This window comes from Hydra viridissima, unplaced genomic scaffold (genome assembly GCF_058129835.1).
Source record: "Hydra viridissima isolate aposymbiotic clone 2 unplaced genomic scaffold, HvirCarnegie_v1 scaffold_6, whole genome shotgun sequence".
NCBI lineage: Eukaryota > Metazoa > Cnidaria > Hydrozoa > Anthoathecata > Hydridae > Hydra > Hydra viridissima.
The window spans coordinates 2,716,938-2,739,738 of NW_028324305.1; the positions used below are offsets into that span (position 1 = coordinate 2,716,938).

General features: G+C 28.5%; 4 protein-coding genes across 7 annotated transcripts; all 4 read right to left on the reverse strand.

Moving 5' to 3' along the window:
- Positions 1-132: 132 nt before the first annotated feature.
- LOC149886623 (uncharacterized) lies at positions 133-3,156 on the reverse strand. The gene is made up of 2 exons (XM_090091041.1): positions 2,377-3,156; positions 133-2,055 (listed from the first exon to the last, which is right to left on the reverse strand). Exon 2 carries the CDS (start codon positions 1,809-1,811, stop codon positions 633-635), a length of 1,179 nt encoding a protein of 392 aa, XP_089947167.1. The 5' UTR covers positions 1,812-2,055; positions 2,377-3,156; the 3' UTR covers positions 133-632.
- A 132-nt stretch (positions 3,157-3,288) lies between these two features.
- LOC145190397 (uridine phosphorylase 2-like) lies at positions 3,289-5,923 on the reverse strand. Its single transcript, XM_090091042.1, has 6 exons — positions 5,793-5,923; positions 5,317-5,469; positions 5,067-5,181; positions 4,498-4,568; positions 4,261-4,399; positions 3,289-3,900 (listed from the first exon to the last, which is right to left on the reverse strand). Exons 1-6 carry the CDS (start codon positions 5,895-5,897, stop codon positions 3,602-3,604), a joined length of 882 nt encoding a protein of 293 aa, XP_089947168.1. The 5' UTR covers positions 5,898-5,923; the 3' UTR covers positions 3,289-3,601.
- Positions 5,924-6,000: 77 nt separating this feature from the next.
- On the reverse strand, positions 6,001-11,150 carry LOC149886624 (COMM domain-containing protein 3-like). 4 transcript variants are annotated; one of them, XM_090091044.1, is made up of 9 exons: positions 11,018-11,150; positions 9,902-10,041; positions 9,580-9,682; positions 9,310-9,373; positions 8,653-8,687; positions 8,081-8,144; positions 7,130-7,186; positions 6,754-6,807; positions 6,001-6,652 (listed from the first exon to the last, which is right to left on the reverse strand). In XM_090091044.1, the coding sequence occupies exons 2-9, from the start codon at positions 10,038-10,040 to the stop codon at positions 6,593-6,595; spliced, it is 576 nt and encodes a 191-aa protein (XP_089947170.1). In that variant the 5' UTR covers position 10,041; positions 11,018-11,150; the 3' UTR covers positions 6,001-6,592. The 4 variants fall into 4 exon arrangements, with proteins under 4 accessions (XP_089947170.1, XP_089947172.1, XP_089947169.1 ...); XM_090091046.1 differs by lacking the exon at positions 11,018-11,150 and adding an exon at positions 10,854-10,928; XM_090091043.1 differs by lacking the exon at positions 11,018-11,150 and adding an exon at positions 10,434-10,543.
- Positions 11,151-16,855: 5,705 nt separating this feature from the next.
- LOC145189815 (equilibrative nucleoside transporter 1-like) lies at positions 16,856-18,641 on the reverse strand. The gene has a single exon (XM_080066485.2). The coding sequence runs from the start codon at positions 18,431-18,433 to the stop codon at positions 17,102-17,104; it is 1,332 nt and encodes a 443-aa protein (XP_079922611.2). The 5' UTR covers positions 18,434-18,641; the 3' UTR covers positions 16,856-17,101.
- Between the last annotated feature and the right edge of the window lie 4,160 nt (positions 18,642-22,801).

Consider the following 22,801-nt stretch of genomic DNA (forward strand, 5'->3'; position numbering starts at 1 on the left):
ATCAACTAAACTCTCATCAATATTTTGTCGAATAAGAAAACTGATTAATTAGAAGACTGATTAATATTAATGCTAACATACTTATGATGTAGCGTAACATACTTATGACGTAGCGTAACATACTTACGACGCACAGTGGAGTATTTCACTTGAAAAGTTGAACAAAATTATTTTATGTTTATTATCTATGTAATATGTAGTAAAAAGAAGTTTAGGGTCATTATATTGTATTAAAAACGATTGGTCACACATGAAATGTAAAAAATTTATATATTAAAACAAAAAATACATATTTTTATACATCTTACATACTTTACAAATATCTACAACTTTACAACTATTTAACATAATGACAAATAACTAAATTTATAATACTAAAAAGGATAATCACACTTGAAAGATGCATCTAAACCTATACTGGGTTTCTCAATCACTGAACTTAATCCTTAGGTTATACCTGTTGTTAATTATTATTTTTCGTTAAAGGATTAAATCCTATGGTTAATCCGCTACAAGGGGCTAATGATTTGACAACCAAACGTTTGAAATTAACAATCTAAATTTATTATTATAGCCCTATATTTAATCCAAAATAAAATAAAATATTTTTGTACATGTCAATGCAATCATTTTCAATCAGAATCTATATCTGATATGTCGTCAATCGTCATCGCTTGTGAGTCTTCTAATGTTTCCGGCATCAAGAGTCCTATTGTCTCACTGGAGAACGGTTTTCTTTTTGTCTGGGGCCTTTTTCTCATACTGCTTAGCAAAGGATCCGAAGTTAGCAGAAGTCTGTTTAAAATATCTCTATTACAGTTTTCTCGCGAAGACTTCCTCGCATAATTCTGTCGATAAAGATGGAAATGTTTGTTTCTGGCTTCGGCTGCTTCTTCTGATAGCTGGCCAATAGGCAGTATAGTCTGTTCAGTTATTGTGGTGCCATGTCTTAAAACTTTATGCATAGTTGGCGTCATTGGGTGCCATGCATATAAATCAACATAAAGTTTAGCCGTCTCATTTGCAAAATTTTCAAATTTTTTTACATTAATTTGATGCCCACTCGAAATTGCTTCCAAAATGACATTACATTTTTTTATAAGAGTTATATCAACCCCTGTGATGCGGGAAGCGGTTAAGGGATCGGCGAAAAATCTTCTTGATGTATTCCCATCATTACTGTTCCCAAATCCAGCCTTAGGAATATCAACCAACAGCCCTAATTCATCTTTAAAGGCATTTTGAATTTTTTGTTTTGTTTCCGCTACTATTTTTTTATCTTCTTCTGTTCTTGCTTGCCATTTTTTTATTGGTATTTTATATGACATATGCAGCAAGGATTCAAAAAATCTGATTCTTGCGTGCAGTATTGATAGCCCAAATTTCAGTGTTTCACAGCTTTCTGTCGTTTTGTTATTCAAGTCATTAAAATCTTTTGAAGTTTGCCCACATATATAGCATCTCATTGTTGATGTCGTATTTGTAGCAGCATTGCAAACTTTTCCATCAATCATAGTAAAAAGAAATACATGCTTTATTTGCAAATTACCACCAAAAGCGTTTATTATTTCACTTTTTCTCAAGCCTTTTATTTGGTTCTCTATGTATTCGATTTCATCATTCGTTACGTCTTTGCTCTCCCGAATAAAACGGATTCTTATTGGTCGGCAATACCTTGTAGATGATGGTGCTGGGTTTTGCCAAAGCACCTTCTTTTGGTTACCAATATGGCATATGAGCCGTAGGGGCACAAAAGAACTTTGAAATATGTTAGCGTCCAAGTTGGTAGAGCTATGGTGGTATTGAGCCATTGTTTGTTATTTTTTAAAAAACGCTCTCTTATACGGCTAGCGTTTTCACATTTTTGTTTAAATTGGAACTTAAAAGGTGAAAAAATGGTTTTTAGTGCACTTTCTTCATTTGCAGGGCATTTAGTTATGTTTTTAAGGTGTTCTAATAAAAACACGAATTTGTCGTCAATTTTTTCCTCGGAACTTTGCTCCAAGACTTCATAAAGTGATTGTCTAGTCATCTTTATTGTGATAGCTTGAGATTCTACAATAAAAATATGAATTAAATTAAATAAAAGTTTTAATCACAAAAAATATATATTTGCCTTATTGACTAAAAAAATTAAAAAAATCTTAGTGAGCGTACATGTGCAACTTTTTTTTTTTTAAATGGTAAATAGAATGTCTAAGGTTTACGTAAAGCACAAGCTCGTAGCTTAATAAGGCTTAATTGATATTCAAAAACACTTTTTAATATCGTGTATATAAAAAAAAACGTTAAATTTTTTACATCAAATATAATTGATGAGAAATGTGACAGTAACATAAAATAGAGAAAATAAATATACCAAAAAATTGAGCTTACCTTCTTTTTCAATATCCATTATGATTTTTAAAATTTGTCACTAACCACAAACTCAAAAAACGATTTGTAATAATGATCGTCAACAGGAACGTTGAAAAACAATTGAATTCATTACCACAATTACTCGACTTTTAAAGCTGCCCCAATAAGGTGGGAGGGAGATGGGTAACCGAAATGACCATTTAGGAATGTAACCTTTATTAAGCTTTACCAATGCACCAATAAAAACAGATTTTGACAAAATTTTGAAAATTGACTTTTGATCAACTTTTTCGTATAAATACTCCACTGTGCGACGTAGCGTAACATACTTATGATGTAGCGTAACATACTGTGACTCCACTTGTTTTCATTTCATAAAGAATTTGATTTCTCACGCCCATTGCAACAGTAACTACAAAAACAGTATCATATTCTAAGTTTTTCTCTTTTATCTTTTATTTAGAAAGGATATTAGGATTTTTGATATCTACTCGCTTTCATACGATGCACCATCTATGAAGTATGGTCCCACTTAAAGCTTTGGCAAAACGTTATTGTTGAGTGCATGGACACTTGTTTTTTTCGTTTGGAGATAATCAAAAAAGATTAATTGGTATTATTCCTTTAAAAGTGTGCTGAATCATTAGAACAACAGCTTTAAATACTAGCACACTTACCGAATGCTCAAAGTTTTTTTTAAAAAAGAAATACTATTGAAATTATGCAGGTCTGCACTTCATACAGTAGATCTCCATTTTGTTTTGGTGTTTCTTTAAAAAGGTTTATGGAAATGGCGAAAGAAAGAATTTGTTTTGTCACAGCAATTTACAAAAAATGTTTTTTAACAATAAAATTAATTATAGATTTAAATAAATTAAGCTACTTATGAGAACATCATTTTAACAATAGTATAAATATTCATAGATGATATAAGCTATTTATGAGAACATCATTTTGCGCAAACATACAAGTGAAATATAATTTGCAAAATTCTATAAATAGCAGCGCCAACAAGCAACAACAAATTACAACAACTTTGTTCCCGACATGAAGTATTGATTCTCTACTGATAGAGATACAGAACCTGACCTAATGTAATTGCAATTTGGCTTTAAGTATAATGGCTTTAATTAATCAAAATAATTTATATGAAGTACACAGAGTTTTGATTATTTATAAAAATAGTAGTATAAAAAAAATTTTTTTTTAAAAATATTTATCAAATGACCATTGAGAGTTTTCTTTAACTATCAGCAGACAACAGTGTCACATTTTTTTTTATAAACTCCAAAAGTAAATACCAAGGTCTCTTCTCAAACTCCTCACGTGATTCAGAAGTTAGAACCACTTGATCTTTGGCCGTTCTATCAACCAGCGTTACGCACATTACACAAGCACGAACCTTTGCTCGATTGCACATGGCGGCAACTATTAATGACTCCATCTCTATATTCCGTACACCGTTCTCGTAGAGCATCGATATGAACTCGTCTCTCTCTTGTTTCGAATAGGAGCAAAAGGCACCATCTAGCCTTGCTTGAGCTATTTTTTTAAAAAAAGGTATGCATTCTTGTTTGCCTGATGTTTTAGAGAAATTAAAGAAATCAGTTAAGCAATTCATTGGAAACGTGTGAAGTTAAAAATTAATCCAATGCACCGTCTAAAAAATATTCAAAAATGGCGAAAAAGATAATTTTTTTCAAAAAAAAACGAAATACATGAGATGATCTGAGGAAAGGCTGGGAAATATTTTAAATTTCCAACAACTTATGAGCTTGTTTACTCTTTTGTTTTCTTCAATAAGTCTTAAGACTTTATTACGAAAACTTTTCTTATCACCAATAAATTTATTTGATTTCTCAAATACTTTTTATGTAAAGTAAGACTAAAAAATAAGAAAACCTTCATAGAAATCATCACAACACAATGTGTCGCCGCTGATAACATCAACTTTTAAATTGTCACGACCTATATGTAGCAATTCTTCAATTAAAGAAATGTCCATTGTTGTCTGATGGTCAATTGGCTTACCAAGAACAATCTACAAGAAGCACAATACTTTTTAATGTCAAAAATATGCTCTTTAAAAATATTACAAGTACATTTGAAAGATAAAAAAAAGTATGATTTCAAAAATACTTGTGTATATATGGGTTGTAGAAACCCATTTAATGCTCTCTTTGTAAGAACTATAGTGCCAGGTCTAACACCTATAAAAAAATATTTAACATCTTTGTAAGAACTCATTTTGTCTCATGAGAATTTTCAAAATTTTAATTTCTACAAATTATGAAATAATTCTTAAATCAAATATATCTTTAACATATAACTAATTTATCTTTTACACATATTTTTCACATAGTTAACATGTATTTATCCCATAGTTAACATGTATTTATCATATAGTTAACATGTATTTATCCGATAGTTAACATGTGTTTATCCCATAGTTAACATGTATTTATCATATAGTTAACATGTATTTATCCGATAGTTAACATGTGTTTATCCCATAGTTAACATACACTTATCACATAGTTGACATATATTTAACATGTAATTTAAATCAAAAATATTTTGCATAATTGAAGTTTAGTACATAACATAATATCCAATCCAATAAGTGAACTACTAAAAACTGCTATTTAGCTGCACAAGATTAAAGAATATTTGAATTGTTTATGATAAAATGATTGAGGTTTGCTCACCTAAACCTCCAGATGTTCCAAGCCTTAGAAGCACAACATTTTCTGCACCTGAATAATGTAAAAGCTTGAAAATCTCGTGGAGCAAAATAACAGTTGACGGTATACCAATTCCGTGCTAAATATAAATAATAGCGCACTAATTCCATGTTCAATATAAGTATTATAAAAAACAAATTTTCATTACTTTGAAAAACTATTGATAAACATAAAATGTAATGTTTTGTTAACAGTGATGACAAAGAACTCTCACACTAGCAAGAAGTATGGGTCCTAATTTGAACATGACATAACGATCAGTCTGACATAAATTAAGAACTTCTTCTGGTTTTGCTAAATTCAATTCTTCATTCAAAAAGGCAGCCAACTTCTTCACTCGCTCAGGGCTGCCACACACACAAACCAACTGTGAAAAACAAAATGATTATAGAAAGAGTATGAGTAATATTTGTACTTTAAAAAAAAAAGAATTACAGTTTATGTTTTTAACCATAATACTATAAAACTCTGTGTGTAGGGCAAAGGCTTACCTAAGTTTAAATGTTATTCTTAAGTTAAATTTATTTAAAAGGGACAAATCCAAGGTAGATGAAGATATCAATTTTTTTTTTGTATTAAGATTTATGTGAATCTTTTTTTTGTATTAAAATTTACAAGAATCTTAATGCATAAAAATTTTGTGGGCTTATTTCCAGAGCATTATGATATAACCAAACATAAGAACCTTACTTGCACATCTTTAAATGTTTTTAAATCAATAGCATTTGTAGAAAAGCCAAGATGGTGAAAGTGATCAACTTCAAGATCGTCAAGGTGTTTGTTTAATATATTCATTTTCTGAAAATCCTAATTTTGTTTACAAAACATCATATGCCAAAATAAAAATTTTATTTTTATATTTTTAAACTTATATAATTCAAAACACCATAAATTCTTCTTTTATTTCATTTGTCTATGTGCAGCTTCTTTCAAAATCTGAAAAAAATGACTGAGAGGTTTTATAAAAAAATTAATCCAGCTAAATTTAGAATACTTTTATAAAACCAACTCTGTTTAAAAATATTTTATTTACATGTTAAATTAACCATGTTAAATAATTAGAAATTATACAAAAAAAAATTAGATCAGACTATTAAAAACCATTTTTAACAAAAATATAATCAAATATACAACAACGTAAGTACAATAATGTTCTATTTGCTTACATATTGTCATATACACATGTTGTATATGACAATATATGTATATGACAATGTATGTAATCTATGTATATGGTAAATTCAAAAAATAAAAATATCCAAAAATCTAAACTGTTTACATTTAAAAAAAGTTCAATTTAAGAGGAAAATTTTTAACTTAAGAAGTAAATTTCTAAGGGCAGACAATAATCTGGAGCAAAATGTGTTTGTATAAATGCTTTTTAAAACCAATAAACAAACAAAATGAAAAATAATGCTTAAATATCTGTTATTGAGAAAAAACCTTTATCCATCATGTATAACAAGATAAAGAGAAAAGATTCTTTGATACTAGATCTGACTTGCTTTTTCTATACTTCTTACTGCATCTTTCAGCTTACTCACTAAATCCTTCAAAGTAAAAAGCAATAACAATATTTATGAGCAATAATATTACATTAAAAACAGGTTTTATGAGCAAATTTAAGGAAATATCATAACAGATACCATACCTGAAGATCTTCAACAGAGCATGAAAAGTCAATGTTTTCATTTATTCCAGGTTCCTAAATAAAAATCTAAATATGAATTTGGAAACATCATACCCCTATACATTATTTTATAAAGTTCCATAGAAAACCAGAAAAAAAAAAATCAAAGAACTATTTGGAAAATTAAGAAATAATAAAAAATAGTGTGTGTGTTTATATATATATTGTACCTACAATATATATATATATATACACATATTTTGTAGGTACAGCAAAGCATCAGATAGCAATACTTATCATACTTCCTTTTTACTTATGCCGATTTATTTAACTTTTTATCTCATACACTTTTTTTAAAGAAATAGTAAACCATAATTAAATTATAAAATATATTTACCTGAGTTTTAAGTGAAATCAAATATTTGAAGCTATCAACTTTTTCTAGTAAACTGTTCTGAAAGCAGAAAAATATCAAAATTTCCAAAAACTCACAAACAAATCCTTTGATTGTTTAAAATATTTTACAAATTTCTGAGACAATAAAGGTTGATCTCTTAATTTGAATTTAACAATTCCAGTTTTATTGCCGAAGAAACTGAAACAGTTATAATAAATATATCATAAATTTAGAATAAATCTTAAACTTATTCAAATACAGATTTTTTAACTAAAATTAAAGCTGAACATTATAACAGCAATATATGTGAATTAAATTTTTTTCTTTGTCTTTCTATAGCTTCTCTTTTAAAGCTGTTTTTAAACTTCCTTAAAACTTGGCTGAAATTTTTATGCAAATGAGGTGTAGAACCCTGCTGATTAAGTTCTATTCATTCTAAATTTTATTGCCCCTTGAAGTTTACTCATATTTTAAAGTAAAACTTAGGTGATCTTTTTTATCTTCTGTTTGCAACATACTGATTCTAAGAACCACACTCTCCTAAAAGTATGACAACAGGACTCAGCCCCTGGACACAAGGCCAAGGAAATTTAGAACATTTTCATTTGAACTTATGATTTCTTTGAACTTTATTTGTTGCTTAACGATTGAATCTAGCTTACATTTTCCAATAATAACAATATAAATGAATGTAAACAATAAATTTAACTCGTAAGTAGTTCTACTTTGGCTTTTTATAAGATAAATTATTGAAATACAGTCTACTAAACTTAAACTTTTCCTTAAAATCATTAAAATTAGTCAGTAAGTAAAAATCAAAATATACTACAGTTATAAAGTGATTATTGATTTTCTTTTTAACAAATGTACAAAAAAAAGATTATGGTAATAACTGAGTTATTAACTTGCAACTATAGAAATTTTAATAAAAAAGGAAGAAAAAAAACTAACTTTAATGTTATAATCTAACTTCCAATCAAGGTCAATAATGTGTGGATAGGTAGACGAGGTAATCCTGCATGTATATAAAAAAATATTTTTTAACCAAAAGTGTTTTTTGCTATAAATCAAAAGTATTAAATGCAAAAAACAGAAGATATGAATGAGTGAGATTAATTAAACTAGCTAAAAAAATAAAAAGCAATCACTCTTTTGGTAAAATTAGCATTGAAATTATAAGAACAAAGTGATTATGGATGAACATTAAGCAATGCCAAAGTTATACACATACTATATAAGATTAATTGTAAATTATTTATATTCAAAATAAAATTTTAATCCTTTTATGATAAATTTAGATTACATAAAATTAATTTTAAAAAACAACAAACCACAGTTAACTGATATAATTAGAGTTCTTAGGGCTATTAACATAAAGATCTCACAATCAAAGATTTGTGAATATTGAAACTCCTAAACAAATAGTGAATTTTAAATACATTATTTGTGAATTATTTATTATTTGACTATTTGAATGCATTGATTGCTTTACTTGTTATCATAAAGAAGATATGCAAACATACCTCGCCAAATTTATTTGAAGTTCTTTTAAGTTGGTCTAAACACAGATTTTAAATACATTTATATATCGTTTACTATTTACAGAAATAATCAAAGAAAAAACAGAGCACAAAATGATAGAAATCACAGTAAAACAGGTAACAGAGTAGTCAAAGTTACCATAACTAGAAATGTTACTGTTACCATAACCTAGAAATTTCCTGGTGAAAAATATCATAGCTATGAAATTTAAAACTCACCAGTGTAACATAACATAATGTGAAATAAATAATAAAAGTAAATTTTACCATTATGAAACAAATAGTTTTTATGCTCATTTTGTTGTTTTTCAATTACATAATATACATATATATTTTTGCAAAATATGTATGTATGTATGTATGTATGTATGTATGTATGTATGTATGTATGTATGTATGTATGTATGTATGTATGTATGTATGTATGTATGTATGTATGTATGTAATTTACTTAACTAGTGCATATTGATTTCAATAATTAGAGATTCAGTCTTATGATTGCTGAAAATGACATTTCATTTTGGCTAAGAATTAGGAGTGTTAAATGTGTTAGAGGTGTAACTCAGCAGTGAAACTCAGAATTGTAACAAACTTAAAACTCTTTATTAAATTTTCTCATTCAAAAATCTTTTAATCTACCTTTAGAAGTTTTAAGAATATTGATTTTCTTTCAGTTGACCAATTGCACTCCTCTAATATAGAGCTAAAATAAAGATTAAAAGATTTCTTTCTATTTTTCAAAGTTATTTTTTTTTCTCCTTGATTTCTATGTTTTTATTAAATAATATATTAAATAAAAAAATTCCATCTGTTTCATTTTAATAACTTTATTTTAAAACTTTTAAAATGAAGATTTTATCAAGCCATATATACTCAATATATAAAATCTGCTAAGAAAAGATTAAATACCTAATACTGCTTTCTTCAACAGAATTTCTTGCACACTCAATAGCTAAGGTGCACAAGCCATAAAAAGATTGTTTAATAACAGAACTATCTGATTGAAGACTAGCTAAAGTAATGAATTGATAGAATGTTAAATATTTTAGGATCTATACACACACTTACACACACTTACACACACACACACACACACACACACACACACACACACACACACACACACACACACACACACACACACACACACACACACATACACATATATACATAATAGTGTAACAAAATAAAATTTTTTTTATGTCCAAAAAAAATGTAAATAACATAATACATAAAAGGTCTTCAGCTTTTTTTCCTCTTAATAAAACTTCAAAAACAGAGTTGAAAACAATGGAATAGTCAGCATTTGACACATACAAACAATCGCCACCTAATTTTAGACCTTCCAAAGCATTTATGTTTAGATCCATTCTGAACAGTAAAAAAACTAAATTTTAAAACATCACACTGCAAATAAAATGTTACAAAAAACATAAGTAATTTATTAATATTAATAATAATTTACTAATACTAATAATACTTTACTAATATTAATAATATCTCACACTAATATTACCTAAAATTACCTAAATATAGTTCTTACAACTTTTAAAAATCTTAAAAATAATAGTTTGGTATTTTAAAAAGGCATCATCTAAAGATATTTGTTGAATAACGCAAATACTTAAGACCATTTTACATTTATGTAACTACTACTTAAAAGACTTAAGAGAATGTACAAAGATGATTACACTAAAATTGTGAAATAATTAACATAACTAAAAAATTTATTTAATAACAAAAAATTAAAATTTTCTGAAAACCTTTGTTGAATTGATAGCTAAATACGTCACTGTTATGTATCTAATTATATAGCTAGATTTATCAATATTTTTATGTCAATATACATTATTAGACAAAGTTAAAAATTGGTATTCACCAAAATTCACAAACACTCTACTAAATTTGTCAGGAAAGGTATAAGAGAAACTGAGTATTTGAGCGTTGGGAACTCTTTTTGGTTGCTCAAATACAAAAATAGAGATTTTATTTTAGTGAAAATCACTTAGTTCTTATCAACTATCTAGAAATTCCTAACAGATTTTAGTAACGTTTTGGTGAATAGAAATAGTGGAGGTTTGGAGAGTAGTTTTATTCAAACATATTTTCATAAATAAAAAGCATAAATAATAGAATTTTTTAAATATTGTAACAGACGAAAGTGAAGTCCCATAGCTGCGTACTTTTTGTATTTTTAAAACTGTATGTAAAATATACAAGCTCTTTCCTGAAATGTAGTCCACGGATAAACGTTTAAAAATTGAATGAAAAAAAAAAAAAAAAAGAAGAATTAAAATTCATTTTTTTCAGATAGCTTATAGCATACGAATTTTAAAAATATTAATACCAAAAAATCGTCTATCTTCTTGCGAGTCAAGACCAGCTATTAATTTTAATACAAAACTATGTTAGAATATAAAACACTAATACACTAAATAGAATATAAAACGCAATCATAAGAAACTTTTAATTTGCGAAATAGTGTTGATTTAATAATCATATTATACGAAAATAATACTGGGGTACAGTACAAATTAGGTTTGAGGGATTTAATCACATCTGACCATCTTAAAACTATATTCATGTTGAAGCCTAAGTTCTCGTTAAAAATCAGTCTAGCGTTGGCGTTTGCTTTTCCAGTTTTAAACGAATGAGATAATAACCAGAGTTGATAACACCTCCAGGCGGCAAAGTAACTTTCTGCAGAAAGGTTGACTTTTTTTGGAGGTGGAAGCCACTGGCGGCCGCCGTAAGAAGATATTTTGGCGGCAAGTTGATTTAGAGACCGCCTCCAGTGGCTTCTGCCTACCGATTGGTAACGGCCTCCAAAAAATTCTGCTTCCAAAACAAAATTTTAACGGCGGTCTCCAATTGGCAAGCCGGAGGCAACCGGAGGTGGAAGTCAGAACATTTTGCAAGCAAAAAAATTTTTGGAAGGCGGCCGATATTTAAGACCAGCTATTAATTTTAAAACAAAACTATGAAAAGAAATGGCATAGGAATGTTAATGTACAGGTTAGCGAATCAGATTAGATAATATTGTATTGGGAGTTATTCCCAATACAATATTATCTAATCTGATTCGCTAACCTGTACATTAAAATTCCTATGCCATTTCTTGAAGTTAGAATATCTGAAAGAGATGATTGGTCACTACATGAAACTAACTGGGATGTTAGGAGACATTTAGAAAGATAAAAAATCAATGGATTTGATTGGCAAAATTTTAATGCAATTTATATCCAAAATAAGTTGCGAATTTTATCAATAAATGTAAAACAGAAATGAGTTTCTTAAGCTCAGCATTTTCATATGTCTTAAATACTTTTAAGTCTTAATTCTTGAGAATTTTAACACATGTTTTTTCACATATTTTCACACATGTTTTTATTTAGTTCTCCGGAGTGAGATTTGGCTGAGTAATTTCTAATTTCGTTACCCACTCACATACATTCTAAATAAGGGTATTGTTTTTTTGGAGTTATTTTTTGTTATTGTGCTTAATTCTTTTGATAAACTTTTGCCAAATGCATTTTTTTCTGATCTACTCATTACAAGTGAACAAGAAAATAATTTGCAGAGAAATAAAATTACAAAAATAGCGAAAATCACCCCGGTGGTCTAAGTCACTCCAGTTGACAGTTCAACATTTCAATATTTTCAATTGTATTCATAACTCATATTAAACAATATATCTTGTCTTAACAAAGTTATTTCCAGCTTGAAAAGATGTGATCGTGTTATGCATTAATATTCTATATATAGTATGCAAATTGTAAGATCTGGACCCTATTCAAGTTATTAAAAAGTCATGTTGATTATGTAGATTAATTTTTTTTTTTAAATACTAAAACTACTTTATTTCAAAACTTTATAACTTTTTCCTTCCACCTACACCACCACCCCTACCTCTGGTTCTGAGGCGTAACTTAATTTTAGTATCGTTTAACTTTACAAATTTCTAAGAAACGTGTGATGTTTTTGATATGGATATTTTTTCACGTTATTTTTATAAAACATATTTTTACTAAAGACATCCAATTAATTAAGCTAGCTTAAACTGTTTTTACAAGATTTTTATGGTCTCTGAAAAAAATAGTGCCAGTCCCGCACCGAGTCCCGCAATGGTTGCCCTACTTATAGATGCTTTACAAAAATAAAAAATATTCAGTATAACTTTTTTATAACAGTTCGATAAGATTGCTTTTCTTATTCTTTCATTTTTTATAAAATAATTCTTGATATTTTTGTAAATAATTCTTGATAACAACAATGTTTTCAATAGAAAAAATGTGATGAAGCAAGCGCTCTTTCTTGGACCGTCCTCAAGAATGAAATACTCCTACAAAATGTTTACTCTTCTTCACCTTATCAGCTGACAGAACTTACTTCAATCAGAGTTTATGATTAAAAATTGACTTAAAAATCTCCGTTTAAGTTGCCATTTTAATTTTAGCTACCATTAGCTATATAACTATAAGCGTAAAATAGCATAAATTGCCCTTTTAGTTCTGTGTAACGCTTATAGTTATGTGACAGCTATATTCTTTGATGGTTGATAATTACCTCTTAGGTCATTATCAACCACCGAATTTGCTATAAAATGCAATTATTGTGTTTTGTGTCAAAAGTCATTGACTTTAAGAATATAAGTTATAGGAAGAAGACACAATACTCATTTCCTTTAACTAAATGATGTGGTATTCACACATGTTCCAAATACCACTTTAATTTCATTTTCTGCATAAAATAAATGAAACTTTTCAAAAAACCAAAATAACAAAATGTTTGATGTTTGCTAATTGAAAATTCTTTTATTTATTCCGTGGCTCAGTAAATTTAGAACAATGAATAATAATAAAAAATCGAAATTGTTAATTACCAAAGAGCTAAGGATTTTTTTTAACAAAAGAAAAATTCTAAAGTTCGCCAAGGTTTTGATCTTATTGTGTAAAAAAGATTCTTGTAAGAATAAAAAAAGATTTGTGAGAAAGATTCTTTTAAACAGTTTCTTATTTTACTATTTTTTATATTACTTTTTAATTCATACAATTTTATGCATCGTCTTTAAGTAAAATATAAATACATATATAAATATGTTTTAATTGATATTTAAGATTTAAAGACCACAGTTCTGAAAGTATATGTCACAAAATACCCACTTTAAGATAATGGAGCTCATAAATTCAAACTGATACAGAAACCAGCCGATAAAGATGATATTATTTCTGATTTAGTTTTATAAATGAGGTTTGATGAATACATATGGGCATATTTTAGCTACAAAGCCATGAATAATTTTGAGATAATGACATTATTTTTTTGCTACAAATTGCTACAAATTACATTATTTGCAACAAATACTTTAAAAAATAAGCATTTTATTCATGGCTACAAAGCCATGAATAAAATGCTTATTTTTTAAAGTATTTGTAGCAATTAGTTGGTTTTTCTTTTACAGAGTGAGATTGCTCACATTATATTTTATAATCTTTAGTGTTATACATTGCTCTTACAAAACAATAAAAATAAAACAAAACACAGTTTTTATATAACTTTATTATAATTTTGAATACAAATAAAAAACACCAATAATTGAATTATTTAAGTCTCACTGTTATCCTTAGGAACTGTGTCTTTATTTCTGATGTTATCATAAAATGTGGCTTCAGCTGTAATATTTGCGTGATTATAATTTCCCTTACGTCATTAGCTTTCGCAGTCTTTACAGGAAAATACAATTTCATTGAAAAAACCGTCTACCCTTTTATTCATCGAGCTAAATAAGCATATTGACATATGCCCCATTTAACTTAGTGAATAAAAGGGTAGACAGTTTTTTCCTCCGTTTAGATGTTGTCACTAAATGTCAACAGTCAGATGTCATCGAATTTCTGTTGATCTATATTGATCTATTCGATAATCGTATAGTGGAGCCAATTTACTACAACGAGGACCGAATAGATCAACAAAGATACATGTAATATCATGTCTTAACATTTGTTTTACAAGAGCCATGTGCCAGGTTCCAGTGCAATCTTTCTTGACTAACACTTAGGATTTTTTTAGTGTAATTTGTGTAAATACGATTATAATTGGCGATACTTGCGCACGGGGGACGCCTATAATGCTTTTTGTTCACAGTACTAGTAGTTTCTTTTATTTTCTGAATAGGTTTGAATGCACATAAATGGGATACAGACTTGAGAGTTCGAACTAATTGCACTACCATTGAATCCATCTAGATATAGATCTATTATACGTTGCTTGATTTCTAGGCTAACTGGGTTTTTATCCGTACTTTATAGCAGTTTTTTAAAAAATAACCAAAAATGAATTTCAATTGCAAATAAAATTTGACATCAAAAATCAACGTTTTTTTAAACATTTTATAAAAGAGGATAGCTGAATTTTTATATAAGTCTAAAAATTGCCTTAAAAAATATAAAAGCGGGACAAAAAAAATTTATTGGAGTCACTCATCACTTTGTTTAAAAAATAAAATACGATTACACTTAATCTTTTTTTATTGTTTCATCTTTCGACATGTTTTACAAAATATAAAATATATTTTTTATATTATTTATTGTTAAGATATGAATATATAAATATAAATATATAAAATATAGGTTGATATAAATATATAGTAATAAAAATGTATAAAATATATAAAAATAATAAATAGTAAAAAAAATTAAGAAGAAAAAAGAATTTTACCGCCTAAAAACAAAGTTAAAAAAAATGTTGAATTGAAATTTTCTTAGGTATGCTAAACAATGGATGAGCATTATAAGTAAAATGTGGTTTTGCTGCAGTTTTTTCTTAAAATCTCATAGGCATTCATAACAGCGTTTAGGCAAAACCACGGAAGTGTATTGTGACCAATGTAAATAAAATTTTTAAATAGATCTGTGCTGTCTAATGTTATAACTTTGTTATTGTTTTTTCAGAATAGCCAATACTTAGTGAAGTAGCTTTCAATTGTTAGCAGATTGAACACATTTTTTGATACAAATACAAAGGCCAAAAATACAAAGATCAAAAAAACCCTTTAAAAGTGTTTAGAAACTCTTTTCACAATTAAAGATGGCAACGAAGGCAGTTCAAAGAAATCCCTCTTCTCTTCTTGAGTTATAGAGGCAAAATCAATTCATTAGGTTTTAAAATATTGCTAATAACACAGGCTTTACAACACATTTTCAGCCATTATGAATACAAAAAAAAAAAGTGTTTTTTTGCTATTCTTTAATTTATTTCATATGAATTTCTTTTCCATTACAAAGTAAGTTTACAATAAAAGTTACGATAATTAAAAAAAACAACAACTTATTTTTAATTGTTTTTTTCAATTCTTTCACACGAAGAGAGTTTTCCTTGAGAATTTTTATTATACTATGTGAGTTAATAATAACTCACAGTTATTATATAAATTTAATATTTCACTAATTGTTTATTTTAAAAAAGATACAAATTCTCGTGTTGAACCGAGCTGCGATACCAATTAATATCATCGGTACCGAAACAATATCGATATAACCGGTACCTTCGATACCAAGATCGCGTGATCTCGAAATCGATACTGTAAGGTGTATTGTTAATACCAGACGACAACCGAGATTCGATACCGATTATCTAGTCCCTGCTGTAAAGTTATTAATATTAATTTCTTAATCACAAAGATCTATTTCTTCTTAAATAGTATCATCAATAAGCTGTGTGGGAAAAGAAAATGAAAAACGGTTCAAACTAATTATCGACTTACTCTAACAGAGAATGACTCACCCTTATAGAGAATAACTCACCCTAACAGAGAATGACACACCCTATTGGAAGAGTCTTGCATTTTTCTTTTTGTTTGTTTGTTTATTTTACTTCGTCTTAACTTTCCAGCCCCAAAAATTTGATAAAACTTTCAAACCAGGAACGTAAATAAGGTTTATCTCTTTAACTTTAACGAAAATAATGCAGAAATTTTGAATGCACTAATTGTGCATTCAAAATTTCTGCATTATTTTCGAATTGACAACTAGTATTTCCTATTAGAGCTCCATTTACTTGTTAGGAGCACTGTTTAGGTTCACGAATCACAAATAACTTTGGAAGGAAAAATGTATTCTGTAGAAATATAAAATCTTCAATAATAAACTGATTCTTTAAAAACTATAATCACACAGAAAAAAATCACTTTCGAAATATTTTTTCCTCTAAATAATTAAAGACGAAAAATTTTTTTTTTAAACAAATGTATAGAATTAGATAAAATTATAAGATAAATTATAAAAATAAATTAAGTAGAAAGTTTTTGGTTTGCATTTTACTATACAAAAATGTATAGTTAGAACTTGATTATTAGAAATAAAAAATAACTATTAATTTAAATAAACAATAATTAGCATATTACAAAATTTTTGGTGAAGCTAAATGATACTTTTTAGACACTGTAAGCAAATGACAAACAAGCACCTGTAGTAAGTCCTGTTGTTAAAAAAAAGGACATCATTGTTCCAGCAGTTTCTGAGTATTCTTGAGAGACTAACCTTGGTCCAAACATCATGCACAGGCTTCCCAAATATCCATTTGATAAAGAAAAGAGGGAATTTAAAATAACAGGCCAGTAGTCATGTTTAAAAACATTTGGCAAAACACTTCCATTTTCGAAATTACACATTAAGAATAATGGAATAAATATAACTCGAGAAAAGCACAAGATGGGAAGCCAAGGTCCTTTTTCAGTTACTATTTGAAAAGAACCAGCTGCTATACGACCTGCCAAGTCACCACAATTAAAAATAAAGAAACAAACCAGAGTGGCAAACAAGTCATTTGTAACTCTTGATTGATTTGATTTATTTTCAGACACAATTTTGGAGATAACAGCAGGAAACAAGGATAAAGTTACACAAAACACTATACTTACAGATAGAGCCAAAGGCATTATTTGTTTAAAAATCAACCAATATGGTATTGAACTTTTTGTTGCATTTATGCTTTCTTCGTTGCAGTTTTCTATATTGTTTTCAAAACCTAAATGGCTTAGGTGATATTTTATTTTTGGAAGTTTGAATAAAATAGAGTATGTTACTGCTGTGATCACAATTACAACTGATGCAGTCACAAAATAACCAAATGCACTTGAAGTCTTATCAACAGGGTTTGGATTGGCCAGTTTAAATACCAAATCTGTTGAAGCAGCAAAAATGCCAGCAACACCTTGACCACCCATAATAGCTTGTGTATATCTAAGTCCAGTAAGACCTGCAAGACCAAACAAAGTTCCTTGGTATATTCCAGCAGCCAAATTCATGATAACAACACAAACAATAGTAGTTGTAAAGAATCGCTCAGTCCAGCTATCTGTATTTACTCTGACAAAAATAGTTGTTAAAATGAACATTGAAAACATTATAGACAAGCATGAAGATATCCGACAAGTACGAGAAAGTTTCCTTGTTATAAATATGTTAAAGGTCAAGCTAATTAATGATGGCAACATTGATCCCAGTGAAAATGCTTTTTCAAAATTTTCACTAGCAAAATGATACCCACGGAATTTATAGCTAAAATATTCACTAGCTGTAATGAAGAAGTTCCAGGGTAAAAGCATTCCAATGCCTTGAATGAAAAATATTATGTAAATAAGTGAATATCGATCTGGAGGTTCAGTGTCATTATCAACTATCAATGATGGCATCAATTCACTATCTGTATCATCATCATCAATGTAGTCATTTTCATTTGCATTCTCGCGTTTACCAAATGCCATCTTTCCTTTTGTCAAAAAGTAGAGCGTGCTTTTTGCCGAACAAAGTGAACTTTCCTGTGGAAAGTAAGAGCTTGTTCGCAATTATTTACATTTAATATAAATATATACCTTCATCGGATATCAAATTGCGAAATAACAGAGAATACTCAGTCATGAATTGAAAAGTTTTTTTTGTTTAAACTCACCTATTGTAAGATTGTTTTTTTAAGGATATAGCTCATGAGGAACACACGGCGGAACCGTAAAAACCAATAGTGCAGCGCACTAATGTGGCAAGTTACAATTTTCGGTGAAATTGAGTTTGTCACGATTAAAAGTTTGGAAACTATAATATAGAAAAGCATGATTATCATTAAAGTATCCATTTCTTTCATAAAAATATGTCAGCAAACTTGACAATTAAAAAAAGACATATTCTTAAATAATAGCGAATGGTAGCTCAGGCATTTAATACTTTGAATGGTGTCCTCGAGCTTTCCGACAATTACCTAAACGGATAGGTATCTAGTGCATAAACTTTCTCAAGTATTCAGGAGGAATAAGTTAATTCATAGCTAATTTATTTCCTCTTGTATTTTAACGGCAGATGAGGGTCTAAGTTTCTAAAGTTAATTTTTTAGATGGTCGCATCAATTTTTCAATAGGATTAAGGTCAAATAAATAACCAGCCATAAGCATGGAATGAATAACCAGCCCAAGGCCCAACAACCATAAAACCATTCTCATGTAACTAACTACTTACAACCTTGGTCCTGTGACAGGAGGCTCAATCATGCGTAAATTTGTAGGTATTGGTGTAGTATTCCAAGGTAAATACTATTTACCTTGGAATGCTACACCAATACCTACAATTGTATTCATTGTGGTGCTAGGAGGAAAAAAACCATAAACTACAACTCTGATAGGGTATAATGGCACCCAAATCAAGATTTTTAGCTAATGTGTTACAGTTAAAATGATGTCATCATCCGAATTAAATAAAGCTTATTGTTTGTAAACACCAATTTAATTTGAAGGATTTGCATAAAATCAATATAAAAAAAATCTTGATTGATGCAAATCCTACAAATTAAATTGGTGTTTACTTACAACAATGATGGAGTTAGTAATTAGATATTTCTTACCCAAAACCCTAAAACTTATTTTAGACTAGTAATTAAAGTTTACTATATTTACTTTTATCATATTTATTTGGTTATTATTTACAAAATATAAATAATATAAAAAATTTAAGTCAGTTAAAAAAATTTTTTTTCAAATTTTAGTTTCCACAGTTAAACAAAAGTATAATATATTGAAAAATTTCAGAAAACTACAACATACCAAAACTACAACATTATCCCTATAATATACTAAACCTACGTTAATTGTATGTAAGGAGATTTTTTCTTTACCAAAAGTCTCCCAAATACTAATATAATAGATTATGTAAGTGGTTTAGAAGATAATTTACAAAGTTATATATGAGTAATTGACAAATTAGGATTTTTCGATTTAGAATTCTTCAAGAGTAAAAAATTTAAATTAAAGAATTTAAAAAGTATTTTTTTTCCGTGATAAAATATTTAATAAAAAGTATGATAGTTTCTCACTAGCCCATTATAAAAAAAAGTGTCTGACATTTTACAGTATGTTGAGCGATGCATGGTCTTTTTAAAATTTATTCATTTAAAATTAAACATTTTTTTGAGGAAAGAGTGGCCACACTTTTACTCCACTATGTTATTGAGGAAATATCAATCCATAAATAGCAATAAAATTTTTTCATAAGCAAAACGTTATTTGGGAAACTGCAAAAATATTGCCGAACGGCAAAAATATTCACAAAAACGTAATGTAAAAAGACCCTGTTTTTTTCAGGTTTGAATCAGGCTTTATTTTTGAAGATTAAGATTAATTTAATGATGGCGTCCTAACTTTAGCAAATAAATTCTCGTTTATTTTCTTTCATTTATAATTTTCTTTGTTTTGATAAAACTCCAACCACACAGTCTTAAAACAAATAATTGTACCGCACATTTTTTATGAAACAAACAAAGAAATTAAATCAATAGAAAATATTCATTAAACCACAGGCATCAACAAAAAACAACAGAATTAAATCTTCTGCATCAAGTTTATTAAATTCTTGCATATTTATTATTTTCTTATAATTTAGGTTTTAAATTGCACGTATGCTGGACTAAACATTTTTATTGAAATTCTAGTAGTCCTAGATATTAACAATGTCTACCTATTTTCTTAAATGTTTTTACAGTATTCCTTCTGTTTTGCATTTCAGCTTTTGCAATATTCAGAAGCTAAAATCTTCTTATATTTTGTATCTTTGGGGCTATCTAATACGTTAAATGATTGAACCAAGGGATACTTATTACAGACCTATCTTTTGCGGATAAATAAAAAAATGGATCGTAATATAATTAGCTTCTGTAAATGGTAAAATTTACAGAAATTGTTAGTGATAATAATCCCACAACGCTTTCAAGAAAGTAGAAACTCAGATTCCAATTAAATGGTTTAGATAAATTATAAGTTGCATTGAACGAATTTCCTTCAATCGATTTAGTAGGTAATATTAATCAAAAGGCGAAATTATCTTATATATAAATCCAGACCTTTGAATCAATCTACACCGAATTAGACATGGGGACCTAACTTTCCAAGAGTCAGACATAGGACATATTTCTGACCCAAGGATAGTACCACCCTTACTACGGATCACCCAGGTTTACTGCAGTAAGTACTCCTGGGAGAGGAAATTTCTTAAAATGTTGGTCTCTTCCCCTCAGGGAGGTACCTTCTAAAGGTTACTTGGGTATTACGCCAGTAACTTTAAGAAAAAGTGGGAATTTTACAAATGCTTCCTAAAAAAGTTAGTTAATATAAAATTATTGTTCCAAAAAATCAGCTCCCAAAAACTTAGCTCCCAAAAATCCAGAGTTGGAAGTTCAAAGAATCTTTATTTTTTTAATTCTTTATTTTCGCTGAAGGAAAAACATGGAATCTTGTATATTAGAAGGCAATGACTTTAGTAGAATTCACTTCGGGATTTATTCGCAGTGATTTGTTTTTTTTCCCATTTGTGTTTGTCGTTTTATGAACAATGAATTTTCTAGAAGTTATCATTACAGAAAAATAATTAGAAGTAGAAAAACCAAATAAGCAAAAAAGGTCTATAAGGGTCCACCACCACTTGGTACAGACTGAGCAACGTCTAAATTTAATCAGCAACGGATTTCCATAAGTGTGATATTCAGTCACTACTTTGATCTCCCGGGCAACGCGGGGTACTTCTTCTAGTATGATATGAATTTTTATTAGGTGTGAGATGAAGAATTTGTTGGTTCAAGAGAAAAGCCGAAAGGTTATGATGAGGAAAATGAGACAAATTCTAAAGGGTTGTTTTTTTAAAAATGAATTTATTTCTAGAATAATATGAAAGTGAAATATTTCTCATTCATTGTTTGATAACATTAAATGAAATAGGTGTAAATTTATTCATTTGTTGTAATCATCTTATAGTAAACCTGATTAAAATTTCAGTATTTTTAACAACCCATTTGCAAAGTAAAACATGAAACTAAACAACAGGCTTAGCAGTAACGAAAACGTGTTAAGAGTAACAAAATATTTACATTTAGTCTATTTACACAGAGGGAAAAAAATAATTATTTTTCAGAATGCCATTGTTTCAAGACAATTGGCATGGGCCCTCAAATGGTGAAATCAAATCTCCAAACTAAGATACTTGAACTAGGCTAAGTTAAAAGTGTAGTTTAAGATCCTGATAATCTAGATTTAAACAGCTAGATGGGCTAAGTTAAAAAGGTAAGCAACTTGCTGATAAAAACTTTCTCATGTCTGGTATAAGAACACACCCTAGTAGTAGTTTACCATTGGCTCGGACGTGTTTTACTGAGTTTTAATCTTAAGAACACAGAATGGAATCAACATGATTGTGTTCATTACCTAAAGTAACGATTTGCCTAAATAAGCAAGAAGAAAGAGTTCATTTCGCGTTTTTGGTCTGACTCTCTTTTTTTTTAAAGGACAAATGAAGTAACCAGTTGACACCATGACAAACGAATAAGATGACGTAGAGACTCAGACGTAAACGCCCTTTTCAAACAAATATAGTAATCTGGTTGTTAGTGAGTCATCCTAAGTGCCCGATTAAGAGACTCGGCTCACAACGCTGTTTATAAAGTTATGTTGACACAGATTTGGAGAATCGATTCCTAACTATGAGCAGATATGCATAATGTTTTCATGTAAAAGAATGTGTAAGATTTATTGTAGAACCCGAGTGTTTCGAAACATAACAGCAAATATTTGTCTAGAACTTTAAGAAAGTTAATTGAATTAAAT